The 22743-nt window shown below is 41.6% G+C and overlaps 1 protein-coding gene across 4 annotated transcripts in view; it reads left to right on the top strand.

The window, feature by feature from the left end:
- Positions 1-22743, top strand: part of arfgef1 (ADP-ribosylation factor guanine nucleotide-exchange factor 1 (brefeldin A-inhibited)) — a 56707-nt gene that overhangs the window by 6115 nt on the left and 27849 nt on the right. For all 4 annotated transcript variants that reach the window (XM_028569944.1, XM_028569945.1, XM_028569946.1 and 1 more), the window contains 3 exons: positions 13602-13632; positions 21765-21921; positions 22109-22255. In XM_028569944.1, coding sequence (XP_028425745.1) covers positions 13602-13632; positions 21765-21921; positions 22109-22255 — 335 coding nt within the window. The remainder of the gene's footprint in view (positions 1-13601; positions 13633-21764; positions 21922-22108; positions 22256-22743) is intronic.

A 22743-nucleotide genomic window follows, 5' to 3' on the forward strand; every position in this document is an offset into this window, starting at 1 on the left:
TACCAAGCAAATAACACATAACAATTACTGAGGGAGTTGGAGGGAGGAAAGGCATGAGTAAAGGAGGCAATGTTACGCTGAAGAAAATAGGAGCATACAGTTGAACTGAAATTTAAAATAAATTTTTTCTACTGAATCTGTATATATATCCATGGTGTTTGTTTTTGACAAACTTGGCCATAATTATTCAATGGTTCTAGGGTTGGGCATCGTTCTAATTCCGATTCCTCCTTTTTGATTCTGTTTTTCATCGATCGATCCATCGGAGTTGAAACGGGACACATAAGTAGGGTGCCCTTTATGGAAACCAGAACTTGTGCGTGTTAAATATGGAACCGATGATGGGATTCGAAACCAAATTTTCCAAACGATTCAGAGTAAAAAAAAAACAATTTCATTGGAATCGTCATTTTTGAAACAATTGCAAATTAAGATTATTTTTTTGCGGGGGCATTATAGGCCTTTATTTTGTATAGGACAGTTGAAGACATGAAGGGGGAGAGAGAGGGGGAAAGACATGCAGCAAAGGGCCGCAGGATGGAGTTGAACCTGTGGCCACTGCGTCGAGGAGTAAACCTCTGTATGTGGGCGTCTGCTCTACCAACTGAGCTAACCCAAACAATTGCAAGTTAGAACTGGATCTTGATGCCCAATCCTAAATGGATCTCTCCAGCAGGCATGAATTTTTGGTTTTGACTCACACAGTAATTTGAATAGTGCAATCTGTGTGGAAAGGAACATAAGATAGTTTATAATATAACGTCAATTCCTGAAGTTGTTAGCCGTTGCTTACAATAATAATAACCCCATTTCAGAAGACAGTGCAATTCATAGCAGCAGAAAAGTGCCAAATCATGCATCAGCAGCAGAGTTATTAAAGATTAATTCATTTCAATAACAACGCCAACAGCTGAGTAATCAAGGCCCTGTGGAGGCTGAGTTTTTTGTGACTTTTTGGCTAAGAAATGAGAGCCTTGATTCAGCCATGGCAGTGAGACTAGTGATTAGACACAGGCTTATGCAAGTGCGAGTGAGGGGGTTGGTTGGGCACACGCACACAGACGTAACGCACACATACAGGCGTGCACACACACGAGCGCACTCACAGTTAGGTATCCCAGACAACCTCTGACAGTGTTTCCTTCTTCCCCTCCAAATGTAATTACTGCTGTGCAACCTTTCCTTTCAGGCTGGACAATAGAAATGTCAGGGGGCTGATTTTTCTCAGGCTCTTTTGTTTATCTATGTTTGGTAGGAGGTGGAGGTTTACACCTAGACATAGATTAATCCGTAGATTAGCCAAATTTAGCAGCACAAAGCTACAGTGTAGTCTTTATTATAATGCCTATGGACATTGTCTCATTACAAACTATTCTCAAAACTCTGTAAAATAACAAACAATTGCCGGTGCAACACAGATGTCTTCTTACTTAATAGGTTTATTTCTTAAGGTGCATAACAGTGACTAACGTTTCGATGTAGGGTTACATATGGAGCCCCCCTGGGGTCAGCTGATAATTACAAAAATAAATAAAAAAAAATAAACAGTGCGCACAGATTCATAAAACTGTGCTCTCTGTATTATAAACTGTACGCACAGATTCATAATCTGTGCTCTCGGTTTTATAAACCTTTCAATTTTATAAACTTAAGCAAAATTAGAAAGATATTAACAGATTTGAACTTCTGGGATCAATTCTCTATAGCGAAATGTTATTAAATCACAAACGACGCATCTTTCCTAAAGTAGTAAGGTTAGCAACGAGCTACAAACTCATTTTCATCAAAAGGAGCCATCCTCCGACCTGGAGAAATGACATTATTGGTTTCTATGTGAGCAGAAATAAAATTTTGCTATAGAGAATTGATTCCAGAAGTTCGAATCTGTGAATATCTTTCTAATTTTGCTTACATTTATAAAACTGTACGCACAGATTATGAATCTATCTTTATAATAATCTTTATAAAACTGTTTAGCATGGTTTAGTTTTTTCAGCTGACCCCAGTGGGGCTCCGTAGTTACATCTTCATCAGAGTCCTTGGAGAGAATGGGCAGTGAAGCCCTTAATAAGAATCAACAGGTGTGATTGTGCGTAAGAGGGGCGTTGGCTACCTGAAGATACACCCATCTCAACCAAGGTGTTCACTCATTAATCGGTCATTAAAGGGCAAATGCCCACAAACAGGTCAAAAGTGATTTAAAAACAATGTTGATAGGTTACAAACTCTGTTCAAAACTCTGTTGCTTGATGACTAATCACACCAGAGATGTAATAATGTTTACAGCCTGGATAATGGGGTCAATGTTGGACATTTAAGGGAGATACATCTTTACTTTTTACATCTTGCACCATTATAAAGCCAGATTATGTCCATCTGAGTCCTGAGGGTCCTTTTCTTGTCCCCTAAACTTATTTCTCTTAAGCCGCCTACACATGATCCGTGGCAAAACCATGAGGTAGAGCGCAGAGCAATGAGGCACAGCGCAGGTATACGTCATCATTGCTTCTGGAATTGGTTGCGCCTTGAAAGGTCAGCGGCACCGAGGTCAAAGTTTGAAATAATTTGAATTTAAGCACGCCGCCTGGTGGCAATTCCATGCGGAGCGCGACGCCAGGGGTAGTGCTGCGTCTAGTTGGGTGACACCGCTCTCTCAATAGGAAAACAATGGAACGGCCAGCACTGAGCGGTTTTACCGTGGATGATGTGTAGCCGGCTTATTTTGTCCGGCCACACTCACACAGTTTTTTGTCTTTACATTCTTGAACATCCTGCACAGTCATTGGTCCATATCTGGAGACCCACTCAACGGGACCATTGTGTTTTACTGAGGTGAATGCAATCAGGCACTGGATTGAATTTTAGCCGATCGCTGCAATCAGAGTGGTTCGAGCCAACCATGGGATCCATGCCAAATGCAGAACTGCTCTAAGCTCTTTGAAATGATAATGGTACTGCGGGAGGATGGGATGCCCGTTCTTCTCCAGCTCCTTGCTCAGATGATGGGAGACTGAGTCAGACCTCTAACCTCTCCTCTGTGTCTGTGTGTTTGTAAAGATTGTTAGGAAGGGGTTCTGTTATTTTATCCATATTTTTGACCCAACCAAAGGGCAGAAAGTGATTAGGATGCATTGAAATTCTTTCCATTTTTCCTTCTGTGCCCTTTTTCCTTTTTCTTTCTTCCTTCTTTTCTTTCTTCCTTCCTTTTGTGGTACTGGATTTTAATGTATAAGACTACGCACAGAAAGAACCAAACATGTCTTACTTCAGTGTAAAATGAGACCTAGCATACTGTTCCTCTCTAGTAGCCTTGTAATATGAGCAGCACACACATACACACACTCATGTAACATGTGGACACAAACCATAGAGCTGGCGAGACCGGGTTTATATAGCAAATTTGTTTTGGAAGCCAGCCTCGTCCTTGTCCCTGCTTTCTCTCGCTTTCTCACTTCCCTCTCCTCACCCTATACAGTATGTCTGAACCCGCTGTCCCCTCCCAGCGAGGCTGTTTTCTTGCTGCTGGTCTTTTGACGTTCTGCAGAGCGTCTCCAGAGAGCTGTCTGTTTATCTCTGTCCCTGCTGCAAGGGGAGCAGCCGTGTGCAGGCTCTACTGTGACTTAATTGATGAAATGTTAGAGCTCTCATGAGATTATTGGTGTGTGCATGTGTGTGTGCATGCGTATTACGTGCGTGTGCAAGTGTACTGTATCTGTGCATGTTTGATTGTGATTCTGTTGGCTTCTTAGGTGCTTGCAGAATGTCTATTTATTGAATTAGTGTTGATGCAACAGCTTTAGTCAGCAAGAATCTTTGCCCAGGTGTGTTGAGGCGCCTAGGTCATTGCAATGGTTCTATCTGCTTCACAGACTGTTGAAGTCTACTCTAAATGATGATACGAGCACATGAGCCTAGGAGAGAGTCAGTAAGTGGATAGGGGTACTTTGTCAGACAGCTAGGCTTTGGTAAGCGATATCTCCTCTTCTTATTTAACCTTTTAATTTATACGGTATAAGGCATTTTAAAGTAGCCATGTATATGCAATATTACTTTGTTTATTGTACATCCATTGCACTCCAGGTGTGCCATCTCTTTTTGTACACTTTTTTTTTGGAGCATTTTAGGCCTTTATTTCCACACGACAGATGAAGACATAAAAGGGGAGAGAGAGGTGTAATGACATGCAGCATACAGGTCAGAGTCGAACCCGCGGCTGCTGCGTCAAGGACTAAACCTCTATATATATGTGCGCTTGCTCTACCAACGAAGCTAACCCAGCCACCTTTTTGTACACTTTTACACAAGAGAACGGCAGGGCTGCATGAACAAACAAACGGCAGCCTGGTATTTTGAATAAAGTGTCCACATTGACAGCATGCGTCAGCGAGCAGAGCCCCCATGAGTAGAAATAATGGTTGTTTGTTTATGCTCGGGACGAAAATGAAAATCCCGTCCAAACCGTCTTTCACAACGGATTTCACACTGACACTTCACTCTCCATGGGTCTTATACACAAACACTGTAAGACCATTTACAAAACACTATAGGAAAGCTGTGATGCAGGCTAAATTGTTATGGCTATCAAGCACAACAACATTTCATTGGTTTCCAAATATAATGCAGCCCTCATTTAGGCTATGGGGGCAATGTGCAGCTGTATTATGGACCTTTGTTGTATATGAAAGAGGATGGATGGTCACAGTTTAAAAATCATGAAAGCCTTTGTTTCTAAGAAACTTGGTACACAATTTAAACAAAATCACAACTTTGTATATCTAAAAATCTAATTTAAAGGTGCCCTCTGGACTTTCTTGTACTGTTACTCACCAAAACGCTTTGTGTGCATTGGTGAGGTCTAACAAATGTGTTAAATGTATTTCCTTCCTTTATAAAACATTTGCAAAGCTGTTTTTTAAATTGTTTTTTTAAATTGTGCATTGCTTACATCCTGTTATTTGCTAGCAGTCTTCTTCCTTGCTTTTGTTGGTGCGTTGCTGTGTATCTTGTAGAGTCCGACCAATAAAGGATTTTTGTCACAACAGAACCGAAGAACATCAAAATATATTAAAGTTCTGATAAAATGTATAAAAATACAAACTTAAGATATGAAACTTAAGTCCTTTGAACAAAAACAATAACAACAACAAAAATCAAAGAGTTGCCAACAGGGACGTTGTAGAGCGCCCTCTGATTGACAAACTATGCAACACCAACACTCATAACATGGTTGAAGGGTGTTTTGTCCATTTTTGTTTTATTTTTTAAATATTAATTTATTATAAATGCCGATACCAATTTTGGAGAATCCCTAATATCGGCCCGCCGATATATCGGTCTGGCTCTAGTATCTTGGCATGTTACCACCACCTGTTGATCAGTGGAGTAGTGTGAAACCATTGGCAGGATCACATCACACACGCATGCCCGTCTGGTTCTCGTGTGCAGGCAAAAGCTAAACAAAATGAGGACAGTCTCTTTGAAAAACACCTGTGTAGCGATACTAGAAGTCAGCGTCAAGTGTTAAAAACATTAACATTGCAATTTCAGCACTGATTGAGGAAATCTTTTTTTAATAGTCCTCACCTGTTATGATCCGGATCCTAAGCCACAACAAATAGGAGACACACCATGATTAAATAAAAAAAATAAAATAAGAAGTACTTTTATTAAACCAAATTAAAGGATTATTAAGATGTGGGGTGTGGTTGTCATTATAGTCGTTGGTGTAAATGTCTAAAGTACAGGCAAAGCATACATATATAAAGTAAGGCCACATAACAAAACTAACGGAGAGCTGGAACAGCAGCAACCGGCAGGCAGAGAGAGCCCAGGGCTGCAGTGCAGCCAGGCTTAAATAACCTGGGAACACTCGGGTGTTCCAGGTTCCCCTAATAACGATTCACCTGCAGCGTCAGAGAGACCGGTGAATCACACAGACACAGCAGGGGTCGTCGCACTTGCAGCACAAGTAACTGAGGGCATTACATTTTCTTAATGCGCTATTGCACAAGCGCACATTACATGACTACTAACGCACCCGGGGAGGGGATATCAATTGTTATTCCGGTGTTAATGTTCCTGGCGATCAGTCATCCCAGTAGCGGACACCCTCTGCAGGGTGCTCTGCTGCTGCTATTGTCTTAGGAATGCTTTGTCACGCTACTAAGGCAGGGTGGCGCCCAGGAAGAAGACTTTAAGTTAGCCTGCAAGCAGCTCTCATCAGCAGTGAGAGATGGGGAGCAGGTTGTTTTTGTCGTGCTGCTTCGAGATTCAATTGGACTTTGATGCGATACTTAATGAAAGCAGACTGCCATTCTGCTTGTATGTGTTAATGGATGTTGTATTTTCTAAAATGCGTCATATGTTCAGGGTTCCCAAATACTTCCCTTGCTGATTAATCAGCCTTCTGTATTACAGCTGCACATTTGCATTCTAAGAGGCTGACTATACCTTTGTGCACTTGATATCTAAGCCATGATCAGCATTTGCTGTAGCTCAGTATAAGTGTGATTGAAGGGATCACTGATAAGATGTTGATTAGAAACATGTAATATATTAAGCCCTGCAGGTACCTGTGTCTGCTTACTGTCAAGTTCAGCGACTTGAGTGTGATGTTGGCATCTTTCAGTCTAGATCAGGCTGTGTTTATCCTGTCATCTCAGTCCAACACTGTCACCTGAAGCTGTGAGGTTGTTGTGCCTTCCTCTCACACAACAACAGCTATCCTTCCCATAGGATTTCAGTAGCTGTCATATGGCCCACAGTCCTCATACACAAGACCGATCGATCACACATGCACCATGCTAATTGTCACTATGCTTTTGCAACATTGTAGCTGACAGAGAGATGGCATCTGGCTGTTATGCGTGAGGTGACTTCGGGCGGAGGTGCTTAAGCTTTTGTCTTGATGTCATCATCATCTCATGCATTTTTTACAGAAAGCCTTGTTGTGTAGGTGTCGTATATCAGATGTTGTTGTGAGGGACCTAGGCTATAATGATTGCTTTAATAAGCCTGCCACTAAGGCTGATCTACAGGGATGTTTGTGCAGCGTTGTCTTCACCAGACATCATATCTATCATGTAGTAATGGTTGGCAGCATTGACTCAGCAACTTTGTGTTTCAAAACTAGCCTAGGTTGCAGGGCTAAATGTTTTCTGAAATTCAGGAAGTGTTTTATTTCCCCATCAGGAGGACAAAGGCCATTAATACAGTACTGTTGGTTAGTGCTGCAATACCATTTGACAGAGGGGAAGTACCTGACTGGAGTGTGTGTTCCTTTACCTGCTGTATTCATGCCTGTCCATTTTGTACACTTGCTAGCTCTCAAAAATCTGCCTCTGCCCACTCTCTCCTTTATCCAGGCTTGGAGACTGCAGAGTGGAGAAATGATTAGCCAGCTTTTGACTGACCTTCTCCCCTGCTTAGAAGCAGCTTTAGGGGGCCCTTGAATAGAAGCCAACCTCAGGGTATATGGGATTCAGTACAAACTGAAACCGGACTAAAAGGCTCACACTTGCACAGTATTTGGTCAGGACCGGATTGGTTAACTGGCCTTTGTGGACACTGCTGCTCAATTACCAGGAGCAGTAGGCCAATGCAGTAGTACACCAGAGAAATAGGAAATGTCTATATGTATCTGACCCACTTGTCTCTTGATGATGAAAAACAAGTGAGATGTAGGCCTAAAATGACTGTCTTATTTGCTGAAACTGACCCTATGTTCTCATAGAACTACATGAAGCAGGTAATTTAAAAAAAATAATAATAATCTGGCTCCTCTGGCACCACCTACAGCCTGTAATGCAATTTGCAAAAATCCACAGCTCCCTGTTCAGATACACCAATCAGGGCCAGGGGTGGGGGGGTGTCTAACTGCGTGTCAATCACTGCTCATGCACACGCATTAATTCTCCCTTGTAGGGGGAGGGGCTTAGGAGGTGGTTTTGGGCTTAAGCAGAAAAGGGGGAGGGACTGAGAAGTTGTTGATGTTGGTGGAGGTGATTGGGGGCTTAGCAGGCTGCTCTCATACATTCTGGAGCTCTCAAAGGCTTTGTGTTGAGGTCTGGGCTATTAGCTCACAGGAGAGCAGGAAAGCTCCCTCTAATGTATCAGGTCAGTGAAATAGGTGTATAATGTATGTCACTTCCCCCGCTGGGGTTTAGTAAAAGCAGTGTTTCAGCCATAGTGTTTGTTTTAAGGGGAGCATCATGGGTGCCAGTAATCTCACCTGCTGAAGCATCAGCACAGCAATGATGGTAATGGTAACGATGATGATAATGATAACGAGGGAAAAAAATCAAGCCTGTGCTGTAATTCAGTATTAAGTGTTATGACTAAAGTTATAGCAATTTATACTCATTAACAATGCGTTTGCAGTACAAATCCATCTGTTTTAATAGTTTATTTGAGTCAGTTCAAACAAGTGGAGTGATTGCCTTTATTGTGCCTTCATTTTCGCAGTTGTATTTTCACACAATAATTTTGGCTTCTTAGAGAATATGCTTTTAAGAGGTAATAGGAGAATAATGAATTTGTGGAAACAATGCGATGAATGCACACATTTTGGGTTTTGTGTTAGTCAGTTTCTCAAATTTCAGTTTCACATTTTCAAAGTTTCACTCGATTGACAAAAAGCCCCTGGTCCTTTTTTCATGTGGACCCATTCGATTGAAAAGTGCTGAGACACTCGGTTTCATCTCATCACTGTAGAACTGTGTGATAGCAGCGTGGAGGAAGTTGTACCCACTATACTGAATTAGTACCGCCACTGCTGCTGTTCTTTGATTATACCAAGGTCCTGGGACAGACCGGGCACAGAGACACAGCGTCTTCAAGGTATGACTGTTGCAGAGCGGAGGGAGAGTGGGGTTGGGTTAATAAGTAACAAAATGCTGCCATTTCTGGGCTCACGATAAGCCTTTTATGAAGCAACTACCACAGAACATAGAAATATGTGAGGTATTTGCATTTGATACACGCTGCTTTAGGACTTGGCACTCTTTGACTAAGTGTTTTAACTTGTCCACTAAATTACAACTTCCCAGTAAAGTATTCTTGGGTTCCTGTGCTTATGAAGTTTTAATCCAGTGTTTGGTTTATTTCGGGACACCTGATCAGACTATGATTAGCCATTTTGTGATGTCTCACCCTGTCTGCTACGAGGAAAATGCATACTAAAATACTTGTATTCAGTTTTCTCCTACTGGGTTCAGTCATTGTTCTGATTATATCATGGCTGAGTTGATAAAAATGAGATGAGATTTAGTTTTGCATGTGCGTTGTAGTCCCACTCGGCTGCCTGTGCCTGCCTTCCGGCATGTGTTTGCACTCTATAACGGTGTGTGTTTGTTTTGAAACTGGTAGCTGCCGGATCAGTCGTGATTCCACAGCTTTAATTTGCTGCTCGTGTCTGCCCAGTCCCAGGAGTATCCAGCACGTATATATCTGTTCTTTCTCATCAGCAACACCACCCACCGTTACCATGGTTTCACCGTTCAAATCCTTGGGTGACAATTTCTCATCAACACTCCTGACACACCAAGCTAATTATCTGACGGTTACTACACAGACAATATGACAATCCCCACCCCTCGTGTGTGTGTGTGTGTGTGTGTGTGTGTGTGTGTGTGTGTGTGTGTGTGTGTGTGTGTGTGTGTGTGTGTGTGTGTGTGTGTGTGTGTGTGTGTGTGTGTGTGTGTGTGTGTGTGTGTGTGTGTGTGTGTGAGAACTCTGTGATTTAGCAATCATTGAAGCTAATATTCAAAGCAGAATAGCCTGAGATCAGTGCTTGTTTGTAATTTCACACATCCTGGATAAGAGACCTCTAGAGTCCTGCTGTAACTTTTATATTATGGACTACAGAGCGGCAGACCTGTGTGTGTGTGTGTGTGTGTATGTATGTATGTATGTATATATATATATATATATATATATATATATATATATATATATATATATATATATATATATAAATAAAAGCTTGGTTTAGGTTCCTCCTCTTTTTATTCTTCTTATCATAAGTTGCATTCTTATTGTTATTTGAGTATTCATAAGTCATGTATCAAGGAAAATACCAAATATTTGCAGCTTGTAAAATGTGATGATGCTTTTCTCTTCTATCTAATTATAAATGTTAATGTATTTGGATTTTGGACTGTAAGTGGGAAAAGGATGTCACCTTGGGCTCTGGTACATTTTATAGACTAAACAATTAGTTGATAAATAGAAAAATAATCAACAGACTAATTAGTAGTAGTAGTTAGGGTTGCTCGATTATGGAAAAAATCATCACGATTATTTTGGTCGATATTCAAATCACAATTATTTAACACTCATTGACTTTTGAAAACATGTTGGAATTATTGAATTTATAAACAGTGAAACAAATCAACAGTGCAAACACCTTGATCTGTGAAATTTCACTTTCCCGTTAAAATTTGTTTTCTCATTCAGAACAAGATAAAATAAAATGTTACTTGCAAAACTTAATGTGCAAAATAATTTTCCACATACACACACACAGAACTGAAAGACAGACAAGACTTGAATCAAGGCTCCACAATCCAATTCAGTCTGTTTCCAAATAATAATGTGAAAAGATGACAAGGAGATATGTGCTTGGATCTCATGTCAGATTTTGGATCCACAGGGACAGAGCAGTTTCACTCCTGTCGGCTAATTGTGACTACATGTGTGTAGCAGTATTTCCCTGCATGTCCCTCATGGGTAGTACAGTAAAACATGGTTGAAAACCAGCCTTAATTTAATTCCACGGAGTGTGAAGTGCTAAATACTTCCAGCAAGTGGATTTCTTTTAAAGGACTGTTAGCCTTCCAGCAGTGAAATAATTGGGCTGTTGTTGCATTACTGGGGTTTTTCCCAACCATCACAGGCTGGTGCAATTCTGTGAGGATTTTGCCGGTTGCCACTGTGTTTTAAAAAGCTTCCTCATTGAAGGCCCCCTTTTAATGTTTAGTACCAATTGGCCTCTCTTTCGCTCTCTCTAGCTCTATTTCTGTCTCTCTATCTCACTCATCATCCCTCCCTCTGTGTGTCTGTCTCTCTTTTTTTGTGCTCTTCTGTGCCAGTACTCAGCATGTTCATACAACTGCTTTCATGCCTAGAGATCTGTGAAATAAACACAAACGTTGGCCTGGCTCACGGACACAGCGCAGGGTGAATAATCATTACATTTTTGAGGCCAAGCTGCAACTGAGGCAAGACATTAACTAGGCTCCTTTTCTGCACGGGGGTGGGATATCAACAAGATATCACCAGGACGACACAGTGACATTAACAAAAATGTTATGTTATACGTGCACTTTAAGTGTCAGCACAGTATGTACAGTATGTAGCCTAATCCTCTGGGAGTGAAATACACCGCTTTAGGGCTGCAACAACAAATCGATAAAATTCGATGACTAAAAAAGTTGGCAACGAATTTAATTATCGATTCGTTGTGTCGCGCAACTATTAGGCAACCTAGTCGTGGAGATAAAAAGAAAAATTTAGTTGAGCGCAGAGAGGAGCAGCGCGGAGCGAAAGAAAAGGAAAAAAGAGCAGAGCGGGGGTAGAGGAAATACGGAGAGAGACCGGAGAGACCCGTAACGTTGTTCTGAAACACTCGGTGGAAGCAGAGAAATCAGTACGACCCAAGTCATCCAAGGTGTGGGAGCATTTCACACTAAATCAATCAAAAACGTGTTAATTGCAAGATAAGCAAAAGCGACACGGCATGGCACGGGCACACCACGGTGATGAGTCAGCACCTAAAACGTAAACATGTTGGAGTCCTTGATGAGGAGGAAGGAAGTTCAACAGCAGGGTAAAGTCACTACACTATCCTACTTCTGTTCCGTTCTGAAGTGAGGAACGTACCGTCCCTCCAGTAGCTCTTCTGGTGCTGCTGTTTACTCGTTATCTCGTTATCCAGCTGACTAGCATGACAAGCTAGCGTTAGCTCGGTAATAAAGCAGGGGTGGTATACTTTGCAAGACTAAAGACACTGTTTTATTCACTCGCCTTTTTTGGCCCATTAATTTTTCAATCTGTTATGTATATTATGTGCTTTGTCCCATATCAGTTATTGTTGACAAATATAATGGTGTGTGGTGTATAAACAGTGTTGGGAAGGATACTTGCAAAACTTATTTTGTTACAGAATACAGAATACATGCCCACAAATGTAATTTGTAACGTATTCTGTTACGTTACTCAATCTGAGTAACGTATCTGAATACTTGGATTACTTCAAGATTACTTCCACATTGAATTGCGTTTTATAGGTGTAGGAATGCAGCTATCACATCCAGCTTACTAAACAGGCCTATAATGGTGTGTTCTTTTTATTCCAACTAGCTGAATGTGTACCTGAATAAGCATAGATTATGGTATTGGTAGTCCCGAACTGAATAGCCTACTACAAAAATCGAACTGCAGTCTAAGCTACCACAAGTTAATTTTAGCTAACGTTAGTTAGCATGTCAAACGGGGCTATAGTCTTTAAACGGCTCTGGAGCTAGTAAATCAGCACCTAGGAGAATGTAAAGTCGCACGGCAATGTTAAAATAGCAAGGTGACCAGTAAAACTACAGCAGACGACTACCCTTGGCTAATTAAAAAAATAACTTACTTTAAGATGCTTCTTCAGGTTGGAAGTGGAGTAATTTGGAGCTGAAAGGAGGTTGGTTGCTGGCAAGCAGAGGCTGCACGGCACAGTTGGCTGTATTTCATTCTCCCTGTTCGTTCTTTAATGTGAAATGCTGTTTGAATTTCCAAGATAGAAACTTATTGCTGCCCTGGCTCTGTCGTGCCGGTGCCGACTCCATTGTGACTGATCACGCAAATAGCTATTTTTTTCTATTTCATATCGGGGCTTCTGAAAAATGCATTAAGTTGCCTTAATTTATTCAAAGTGAATAAACTCGTGAAACGGAGAAGTATTGTCATGTAATCCATTGATTTCAACAATGTAACTGTATTCTAAATACCAACTATTTAAATTGTAACTGTAACGGAATACAGTTATTCATAATTTGTATTCTGAATACGTAACGCCCTTACATGTATTCCGTTACTCCCCAACACTGTGTATAAACGAACTTAACTTGCACTTACTACAATGATGGTAATAATTTAATGAATAAGTGTGTGTGTCTGTCTGTCTGTCTGTCTGTCTGTCTGGTCTGTATCTGCTATTTGGGTTACTTACCTTTACACAACTATTAACTAAAACAATAAGTATGTATGTATTGAGTTTATGTAAATTAATGCTTTTTTTTTTATCCGATTCATCGATTAATCGAAAAAATAATCGACAGATTAATCGATTATTAAAATAATCGTTAGTTGCAGCCCTACACTGCTTCAGCTTCCTACAAGGCTCTGGAAAAAAATCATCTGATCTGTTGTGCAAACACTTAAGTTGTGCATGTTGTGCAGATTTTCTAAAAACTGTCCTTCATAAATAAGTCCATTCCTCTGTGCTGCCATGCCTGATATGTGCTCTACTCCCCACAGTGTCATTAGCAGAGTAAAATACTGCAGGCTCATACTTGACTAATTTAACACCTCTTCCCTTTCTTTTTTTTCTATTTCAGAGGAAATCAAAGAGGAATCAGAAAAATTAAGGTAAGCAATTGATTATTACGTACCACAATAAGGCATTGAGGGTTATTTGATTGGTTTTGTCTCTCTTTCTGCAAGTTCATTCACTGTAAAATGCATGGCTCAACTGCAAGCTTCTCTTTTGCTTTCTCCTGTGTTCAGACTAGTAAAAGGGATTAGAACTGTGCGTGTGTGCGTGACTGTGTGTGTGCATGTGCGTGCATGCGCAGCCCCTAGTGTGTTTTTGTTTGTATCTCTCTGCCTGGTCTGTTCCAGCCCCTTGCTTTTCTCATTAATGGCTTTATTCACAAACCCCTGCCTAATGCTGAACTTGGTTTTGAGAGTCTATGTGTGTATGCGTGCACATTTGCTGTGCTCGTGTATTTGCTGCCAAGTAACGTCGGCTTGGAATGAAACGTAACATGAGTGCCACTTCTCCTCTTCCCCATCATTTCTTCCTCCTGCCGTTTTATTTTCCTCAGTTTCCCCTCTCTTACACACAGTCCCTCCATAGTCACTCCCTATTATTTCTCTCCTGCTTTTCCATTCCCTCCAAATTAGCATCACCAATGACCAACTTCATCCAGATTTTACCCTTAAGGTTAGGACTGCTAGATCAAAGATAGATACATAGATGTAGGAGCAGTGTGCAGCCACACCCAACTCACACAAATGCTGCTGCTATTGGATTCATCTCAGGCACAACACTCACCTATTTGTCATGTTATATAGATGCAATAGTCTCGCAATGCCACCCAGGAATATAAATGTACTTTTTGTGTGAGCCTGTAGTCCTATTTAAATTGTTTCCTTTTGTTCATTAATTCTGTAGCAAAGTTGCATACAAGGCCAGATTTATCAAGGAGATCTTTAAATCTCAACAATAGGGATGGGACATTTCTATCACAGTATGTCATTTTATATCCCTCTAGAAACATACATCTTGATATCATAGATTATTTGTATATTCAATTTAAAAACCATTTATATAATAGATAAAAGGACCAGATGGGAATTAGCACTGAGCGATATTAGCAATTTAAATACTGTGATATTTTAATACTACTGTATAGACCAGGGCTATTCATTTGGCGGCCCGCGGGCCACATGCGGCCCGGAAGCAACCTCAGAGTGGCCCAGCCCGTTCTCCCGCAATAGACAGTATAATAGGGAAAATAGAGTCCCGCCAGCGATATTTTTTCCCCCACTATGGCCACGCCAAGACCCGCCCTTCAATAGCATTCACACACTACTATTGGCCAGGTGTCCATGTACAGGTCCTATCCCCTGACCAAACCCCTACCCTAACTTTAACCACTCGAGGTGAAATGCTAACCCCAACCAATCGAGCTGCTTCGTAGGGCGGGTCTTGGCGTGGCCATAGTGGGATTGGTAATTTTGCGTCCCGCCAAAACTACCAACATGTAAACAATGCAGAGCGTGCTGTGCCGGTAGTAGCCTACATTTCTATCAATATGTCTTTTTCAACACTGAAACGTAAAATTGACAATGAAAACCGTCAGTTTAACCCTGCCTGGACTGACAAATACTTGTTTATTTTACCGCCACATCCAAATGCCAAACCGATGTGTTTAATTTGTAATGAGTGCGTTGCAGTACTTAAAGATTACAATCTGCGGCGGCACCACGTTGAGAAACACCAGACTTTCCGCACCAATTTTCCTGACGGATCTCAAGAGAGGGCTGCAAAAGTGCAGAGTTTGATTGCATCTTACAACCGGAGCAGTGCTACCATGGTACGGTCATTTACAGTCCAAGAGAGAGCTACCGCAGCATCCCTTCGTGTTTCCTGGATATTGGCAAAAAAGAAAAGGCCATTCACAGACTCTGAAACCGTGAAGGACTGTATGCTGGCCATCGTGGATGAGGTGATAAATGACGATAAAATTAAAACGAGCGTGGCATCTGCTATAAAAAACGTACCCCTGTCTGATACTTCCAACAGTCGGAGAGTTGAAATTCTTGCTGCAGATGTGTATGAAACGATGTTAGGAGACCTGAGGAAAGCTGACACCATGTCTATAGCGGTAGATGAGTCCACAGACAAAACTGATACTGCTCAGTTGTGCATATATGTCCGTTTTTTTGACGGCAAATGCTTCCGAGAGGAGCTGCTCAGCCTACTGCCGTTAGAAGGACACACAACTGGCGATATAGTCTTTGGGAAAATTTCTGCATTTTTTAAAGACAATGGTCTGGATATGAAGCGTGTGTGCATGCTTGTGACAGATGGGGCTCCATCCATGACAGGGAAAGTGAATGGTTTGGCAGCACGTTGGTCCGCTGTAGCACCTCAGTTGATCTCCTTACACTGCATTGTGCATCAGGCGGTGTTGTGCGCAAAACTAAGCGGGGCGCTCAAAACGACAATGGACAGCGTGATGACTACGATTTTATTCGCTCCACATCAAGCCTCCAACACCGCTTATTCCGCATGCTGCTGTCAGAAATGTCTGCTGAGCACCAAGACCTGCTTTTGCATAATGACGTGAGGTGGCTGTCCAAAGGCAAAGCACTGGAGCGTTTCTGTGGTCTCAGAGAGGAGATCATAACTTTCCTCCGCAGCAGCAGCAAGCAAAAAAAGGCGGAACAGCACTTGAGTCGCATACTGGACGACAACTTCATGGCTGATGCCTGCTTTCTGAGCGACATATTCAAACACCTGAATGATCTCAATTTGGGACTACAAGGCAGAGACAAAACTGTCATCGACCTTGTGGGACAGATGCGCGCATTCCAAGTTAAACTGGACCTTTTCGCAACTGATTTGAGCACAGGCCGAATGCTGCATTTTCTGACACTCCGCAAATGCATCTCATCCCCCGCACAAATCACAGATGTGATGACAGATTTCATTGCGAGCCTGAAAAAGAACTTTGCTGGTCGATTGGATGGACTTGTTCTGCCAACAGAGGTGGCCGTTTTTGCCAGAGACCCGTTCACTGTTGCAATAGAAGGGGACTTATCCGCCAGAGCAAAGGAAGTGGTCCCTTCCATTGACGAGGGGAAATTTACACTCGAACTTGTTGACATGCAGTCATCTGTAACCATGGCACAGGAGCTTTGCACTAACGGGCCTGCAATGTTTTGGACTGATGTCAACGTACATCAGTTCCCTAACATTAAGAAAGTAGCGATCGTCATGCTCAGTATGTTTGGATCAACGTACACATGTGAGTCAAGTTTTTCACACATGAACTCAATAAAAAGCAACTCTCGTTGCTCCCTCACTGACCGTACTCTCCATCAATGTCTTCGGATTGCATTGACAACTTACGAGCCTAAAGTCACTGCTCTCGTTCAAAACAAAAAATGTCACTTCTCCCACTAAGTCAGCAGGGTAAATGTAGCCTACCTACATCAATATAATATGGGATGTGTAACAAAGGCATGCATAATCACACATGGTGGTGATTTAAAATATGTTCCCTCAATGTGCAGTAGTACACCTTGTGTAGTTAGTTATAGTTGTGAATATTGTGCACTTTTTATTTTTATGCACTTTGAGATGTTCCTGCATGGGTCAAATATGAGCAAGATGTTTATTTTATGTTATTGCGAATTGCCTACTGTGCACTATTTTGTTTTATGCACTTTGTGATCAGATAGGTCAGATATGTAGCCTAGGTAGGCCTAGGCAAGAGGTGCCTAGGTCAGTTTCTTTTCTTTTGTAAGTGGAAAAACTAGGAGCTACCTCAGATTCTGTTCAGTTAGCTCTTTTATTGTTTTCTATGCACCTTTTGCTGTGCAAACTGACCAAAGTTAAAAGAGAAACAATGAATAAACCTTACAAATAAAATTGTTTGTTTTGGTTTTAAAATTTGTCATTACGAGCTGCTTCGCCGCTGAAATGACTGGCCCAACTAACCTTTCTCGGTTTGAAAATCTGGCCCAACTGAATTTGTAATTGAATAGCCCTGGTATAGACATATAACGATGTGGGAATAACTATCGTTGCCTTAGGAAATGCTTTCAAAATAAAAGTCCAAGATTTATGCTAAATTGATGCAAGTATCCGTAGGAGAACTCCCAATAGTAAAGAAATGGGAGTGAGAGCTGAGCCCTGAGGGAACGTAATTAATTGGGAGACAGTTTGGGACAACATTTCCCACTGTTCCAAGAACCCAAATCACCAGCAGATCCACTTCAACATATGCCATAGGACATATTGGACTCCTCAGAAGAGATGAGTCTCTAAAGTCATTCATACTCCCTATTGCACGTTCTGTCAACCTGAACAAACTTGAACTTTCCTGCACATGGTCTGGGAGTGTGAACAGGTGCATGAGTTTTGGAATAAGACAACATCAATAATATCTGATGTGATAGGATTAGGGCTGCAACTAACGATTATTTTAATAATCGATTAATCTGTCAATTATTTTTTCGATTAATTGATGAATCTGGTAAAAAAAAGCATTAATTTACATAAACTCAATACATACATACTTATTGTTTTAGTTAATAGTTGTGTAAAGGTAAGTAACCGAAATAGCAGATACAGACAGACAGACAGACAGACACACACTTATTCATTAAATTATTACCATTATTACATCATTGTAGTAAGTGCAAGTTAAGTTCGTTTATACACCACACACTATATATGTCAACAATAACTGATATGGGACAAAGCACATAATATACATAACAGATTGAAAAATGAATGGGCCAAAAAAGGCGAGTGAATAAAACCGTGTCTTTAGTCTTGCAAAGTATACCACCCCTGCTTTATTACGGTTATTACCGAGCTAACGCTAGCTTGTCATGCTAGTCAGCTTGATAACGAGATAACGAGTAAACCGCAGCACCAGAAGAGCTACTTCCTCACTTCAGAATGGAACAGAAGTAGGATAGTGTAGGTGACTAGTGACTTTACCCTGCTGTTGAACATGTTTACGTTTTAGGTGCTGACTCATCACCGTGGTGCGCCCGTGCCATGCCGTGTCGCTTTTGCTTATCTTGCAATGAACACGTTTTTGATTGATTTAGTGTAAAATGCTCCCACACCTTGGATGACTTAGGTCGTACTGATTTCTCTGCCTCCGCCGAGTGTTTCAGAACAACGTTACGGGTCTCTCCGGTCTCTATCGGTCTTCCTCTATCCCCGCTCTGCTCTTTTTTCCTTTTCTTTCGCTCCGCGCTGCTCCTCTCTGCGCTCAACTAAATGTGTTGGTGAAACACCTCACTCTGTTATCAAAGAACCGGGATTACGTTAAGTAACCTAAAGTTGTTTTTCTAACTTTTTTTCACTATGGGAAATATAGACCACTCTTGGATTGCATGAATCTCCCGGAGCCAAAGTCCTATTGAACCAGGAGTCCCACTGGCCCCGGCACCGTAGCCTCCAGCACAGCCGGAAACGTCCCGCCTGTAAAATCTCACAAACGTGTGAGGCGTAGCCCAGCTTGCCGCCGCACAAATTCCCTTTACTCACACAACCCTGAAAAGGGCCCATGAAGTGGCCATGCCCCTTGTGGAATGAGCTTTCAGGCCCTGGGGGGCCTGCAAACCTTTACACTCATAGGCCGATGATATGGCCTCCACAATCCAGTGGGACAGCCTCTGGCAGGACAATGGCTTGCCCTTATGGGGAGTAGCCCAGGAAACGAACAGCTGATCCGCTTTTCTGAACAGCTAAGCAACCGATAAACAAATACCGATTAGCCGACAGAAGAGCAGTTCGCCTTGACGCGGACACTGCTTTCAAACTGTGTAACCACAAGGTAAAAACTTCTTGCGAAGTACTTACTCACCAAATCCAGACTGGGTCGGGGACTGCGTTCGGCGACGTAGTTCTTTAACGGTCCGTCTGTGAACTGTTTAGCAGATATCCAACCAAGCTAGCCTAGAAGCGCTGAGGGAGCTTAGTATAGTTTCTTCACAGGAAGAAAGCGAGAAATGATTCATAAGGAGCTGGTCGACTGTGATTATATGAGGGGGCGTGGCCCTAGCACAGTTTGACCGGTCTGTCACGGACAGACGTGGTGTCATTGGAGCTTCCATAATTGGTCACACCAAGGCAATTCCCCATAGTGAAACACCGAAAGAAGTTAGAAAAAGAACATTTTAAGATCTACAAAACCATCTGCACTCAAAGTCTACTTACTTGCTTGTTTTGGAGCTTTCAGCTGTATCACAGTCTTCATTAGTAGATCAAGTGTAGATGTTATTTATGTTGGCTTTAAACAAGTACAGTAAAAGGAATAGTTAGACATTTGGGGAAATCGCTTTCTTGCCAAGAGTTGGATGAGATTATTATATATTACTCGTATCTGTCCGCTAACAATGAAGCTACAGCCAGCAGGCGGGTAGCATACCGTAGTTTAGCACAAAGAATGGAAAGATTAAGATTAAGATCAAGATTATGGCTGCAACTGACGATTATTTTCATTGTCTATTAATCTGTTGATTATTGTCTTGAGAAATTGATTAGTTGTTTGGTCTATAAAATGTCCAAAAATGGTGAAAAATGTGAACGGTGTTTCCCAAAGCACAAGATGACGTCCTCAAATGTCTTGTTTTGTCCACAACTCAAAGACATTCAGTTTACTGTCACAGAGGAGTGAAGAAACTAGAGAATATTTAAATTTAAAAAGCTGGAATCCGAAAACTTAGTTGTTTTTTTTTCTTAAAAAATTACTCAAACCGATTAATCGATTCTCAAAACAGTGAATTAATGTGTTAGTTAATTTAATATTGACAACTAATCGATTATTTTTTTGCTGCTCTAATCAAGATATAGATATTATATTAATCTGTCGTCCCTTCCCTGACAAAATAAAAGCCACTAAGCTTCAAATGCAGCACCCCACAATGGCACCAGGGAGTCGTAGATATCGACCTTGCCGTCTGACTAAAACCCAGTTAATGGCCATATTATATTTTACAAGCAGGCTAAGCGTGACGTTAGGCAGATTATAAGGGAGAGAGCAGGCCAGCTGACATTAAGCAGGGAAACCAGGGATAAGCCAGTGGAGAAGAGCCGAGAGAGATGGAGACTGGGTCAGACCATGCTGATGAGCCAGCGGAGTGGATGCTCTTTGCTGAATTACAGCTCCACTTTATTCTTGTTGTCCAGAAGGCTGTCTTAAGAGTTTCATTTATTTTTATTTTTTATAATTCTATGCATATATTTGTGCTGTGACTTTCCCTCTCCATAATTTTTGGTACTCAATGCCTGTTTACTCTATTGTTTTCTGATATTTCTTGTGATAATTTTTTTTTGTTCCCTTCTTTAACTAAGCTCTCCACTCTTCCTCTATTCTTCTGTTTCGCTCTGTGATCTCTTGATCCCGCTCTAATTTCTTTAAATTCATGCTTCTCAATGTCTGTTTCCTCTTTTGTTTCCAAATAGCTCTCTTTATAATATTTTCTCCCTGTCCTTCACAAGGCACTTCCTCTCCACTCCATCCTTCCTCTCTTCTTCTGTTTCTCCCAGTGATCGTGCCCTGCTATACTCTGTGAGGTTGTCCTTCTAAAAAAAAAAAAAAGCTGAAGTCATCCTTTTTCATTGCCAAGACATAAACAATGCAACCCCTCCTTCTTTATCTGTCTCCCTCCCTCCTCCTTTGGCCCTCTGCCTCCCTCCCTCCCTTTCTCTGTTCTTCTCTTATTCCAGCTAGTGGAGTCTGGGTGTGGTGGTTGTGCTTGGGGATGCTATAGACACATAGCTGCTGAAAAGCAATGGTCCATATTTTATTTCTGTGTCTCTGGTCTTTAAAAATTCAGAAAGAAATCAATGTATCGTTTGATTTAAGGCCAGGATATGCTTTGTCAGCATGAACACATGGCAAAGCCTGAATAACAAACCTCTGGGATTAGTACCCCCCTTCCCCTCAAGTGAAAAATTTGAAGCAGTCAGGCACTACATTAAACTCAGTGTAATAAAGATTTTGTTACTCTGCATTTTCCCAGAGGTACAGGATGTTGGAGGTTGTTGTCTACAGTGAAGCATGCCATTCTTTGCACTCACTTTTAGTTAGTAGTGCCTGGATGTCAAGGGGAGTGTGTCAGGCAGATTTTTTTTAACCCTGCTTATTTTCTAGAGACTCCAGTTGACAGACTGGACCATGTGATCGCTGTGTTTATCTTACAGTCTCCATCTCTTTTTTTTCTGTATTGTTCGTTCCTAGTCCGCCCAGTGGAGACGGCAAATCGGGTTCCAGCACTTTACCGCCAATCAAATCAAAGACCAACTTCATTGAAGCCGACAAGTACTTCTTGCCGTTTGAGCTGGCATGTCAGTCCAAATGTCCCCGCATCGTCATCACCTCGCTCGACTGTTTACAGGTCAGTGGCAGGACACGTTGGACTGCAGAGCCCCAAATGTTTGCCCTGAGATCTTATGCCTACCTCGACCAAGTCGTGTTAAGCAGCAACAACAACAAAAATAAACATTTTAAGCAGAAATATTTTTAATAGGGTCATTGTGTCATGACACGTATTCTAAATGTTAACATATGTTTGTGCTTTGTAGAAGCTGATAGCGTATGGCCACCTGACGGGCAGCGCCCCGGACAGCACGGCTCCGGGCAAGAAGCTCATCGACCGGATCATCGAGACCATCTGCGCCTGTTTCCAAGGGCCGCAGACTGATGAGGGCGTGCAACTACAGATTATTAAGGTGTGCTGCTGTCCACCTCCTCTGAAACACCACAGTTACACAGATACTAAACCGACTTTAGAACTTTCACAATAAAATATTTCTCAAAAGCAGATTGCTGAATCTTCGTGTCACTTTGATATGAAGTCAGTTTTATTGATATTAAATTAAATTCATTAACAACACTATTAGTGGCTGCATTTTAAGACAAACATTGTTTCATCTTATGAATCAGTAATTTAGTTGGTGTGTAATTATGTTACAAATGTGTTCATTTACTGTGAGAAAAGCCTTAACTAGGCAATTAAAATGTGGAGTGGAGATTGTAGTACACTGCAGACATTTTGCCTATCCTCCGCACACACACCAAATAAAAAGTGTAATATAAAGGTCACTGACTAAAGTGTCCCCTACTATGACCTGGCCTGAGAAAATGCATACACAAAAATATCCTTTTGATTACTCTAGATGGATGGGTTGGTTTGTTTTGTCGTCACTGCTGGAAAATG

This window comes from Perca flavescens, chromosome 22 (assembly GCF_004354835.1).
Source record: "Perca flavescens isolate YP-PL-M2 chromosome 22, PFLA_1.0, whole genome shotgun sequence".
Taxonomy (NCBI): domain Eukaryota; kingdom Metazoa; phylum Chordata; class Actinopteri; order Perciformes; family Percidae; genus Perca; species Perca flavescens.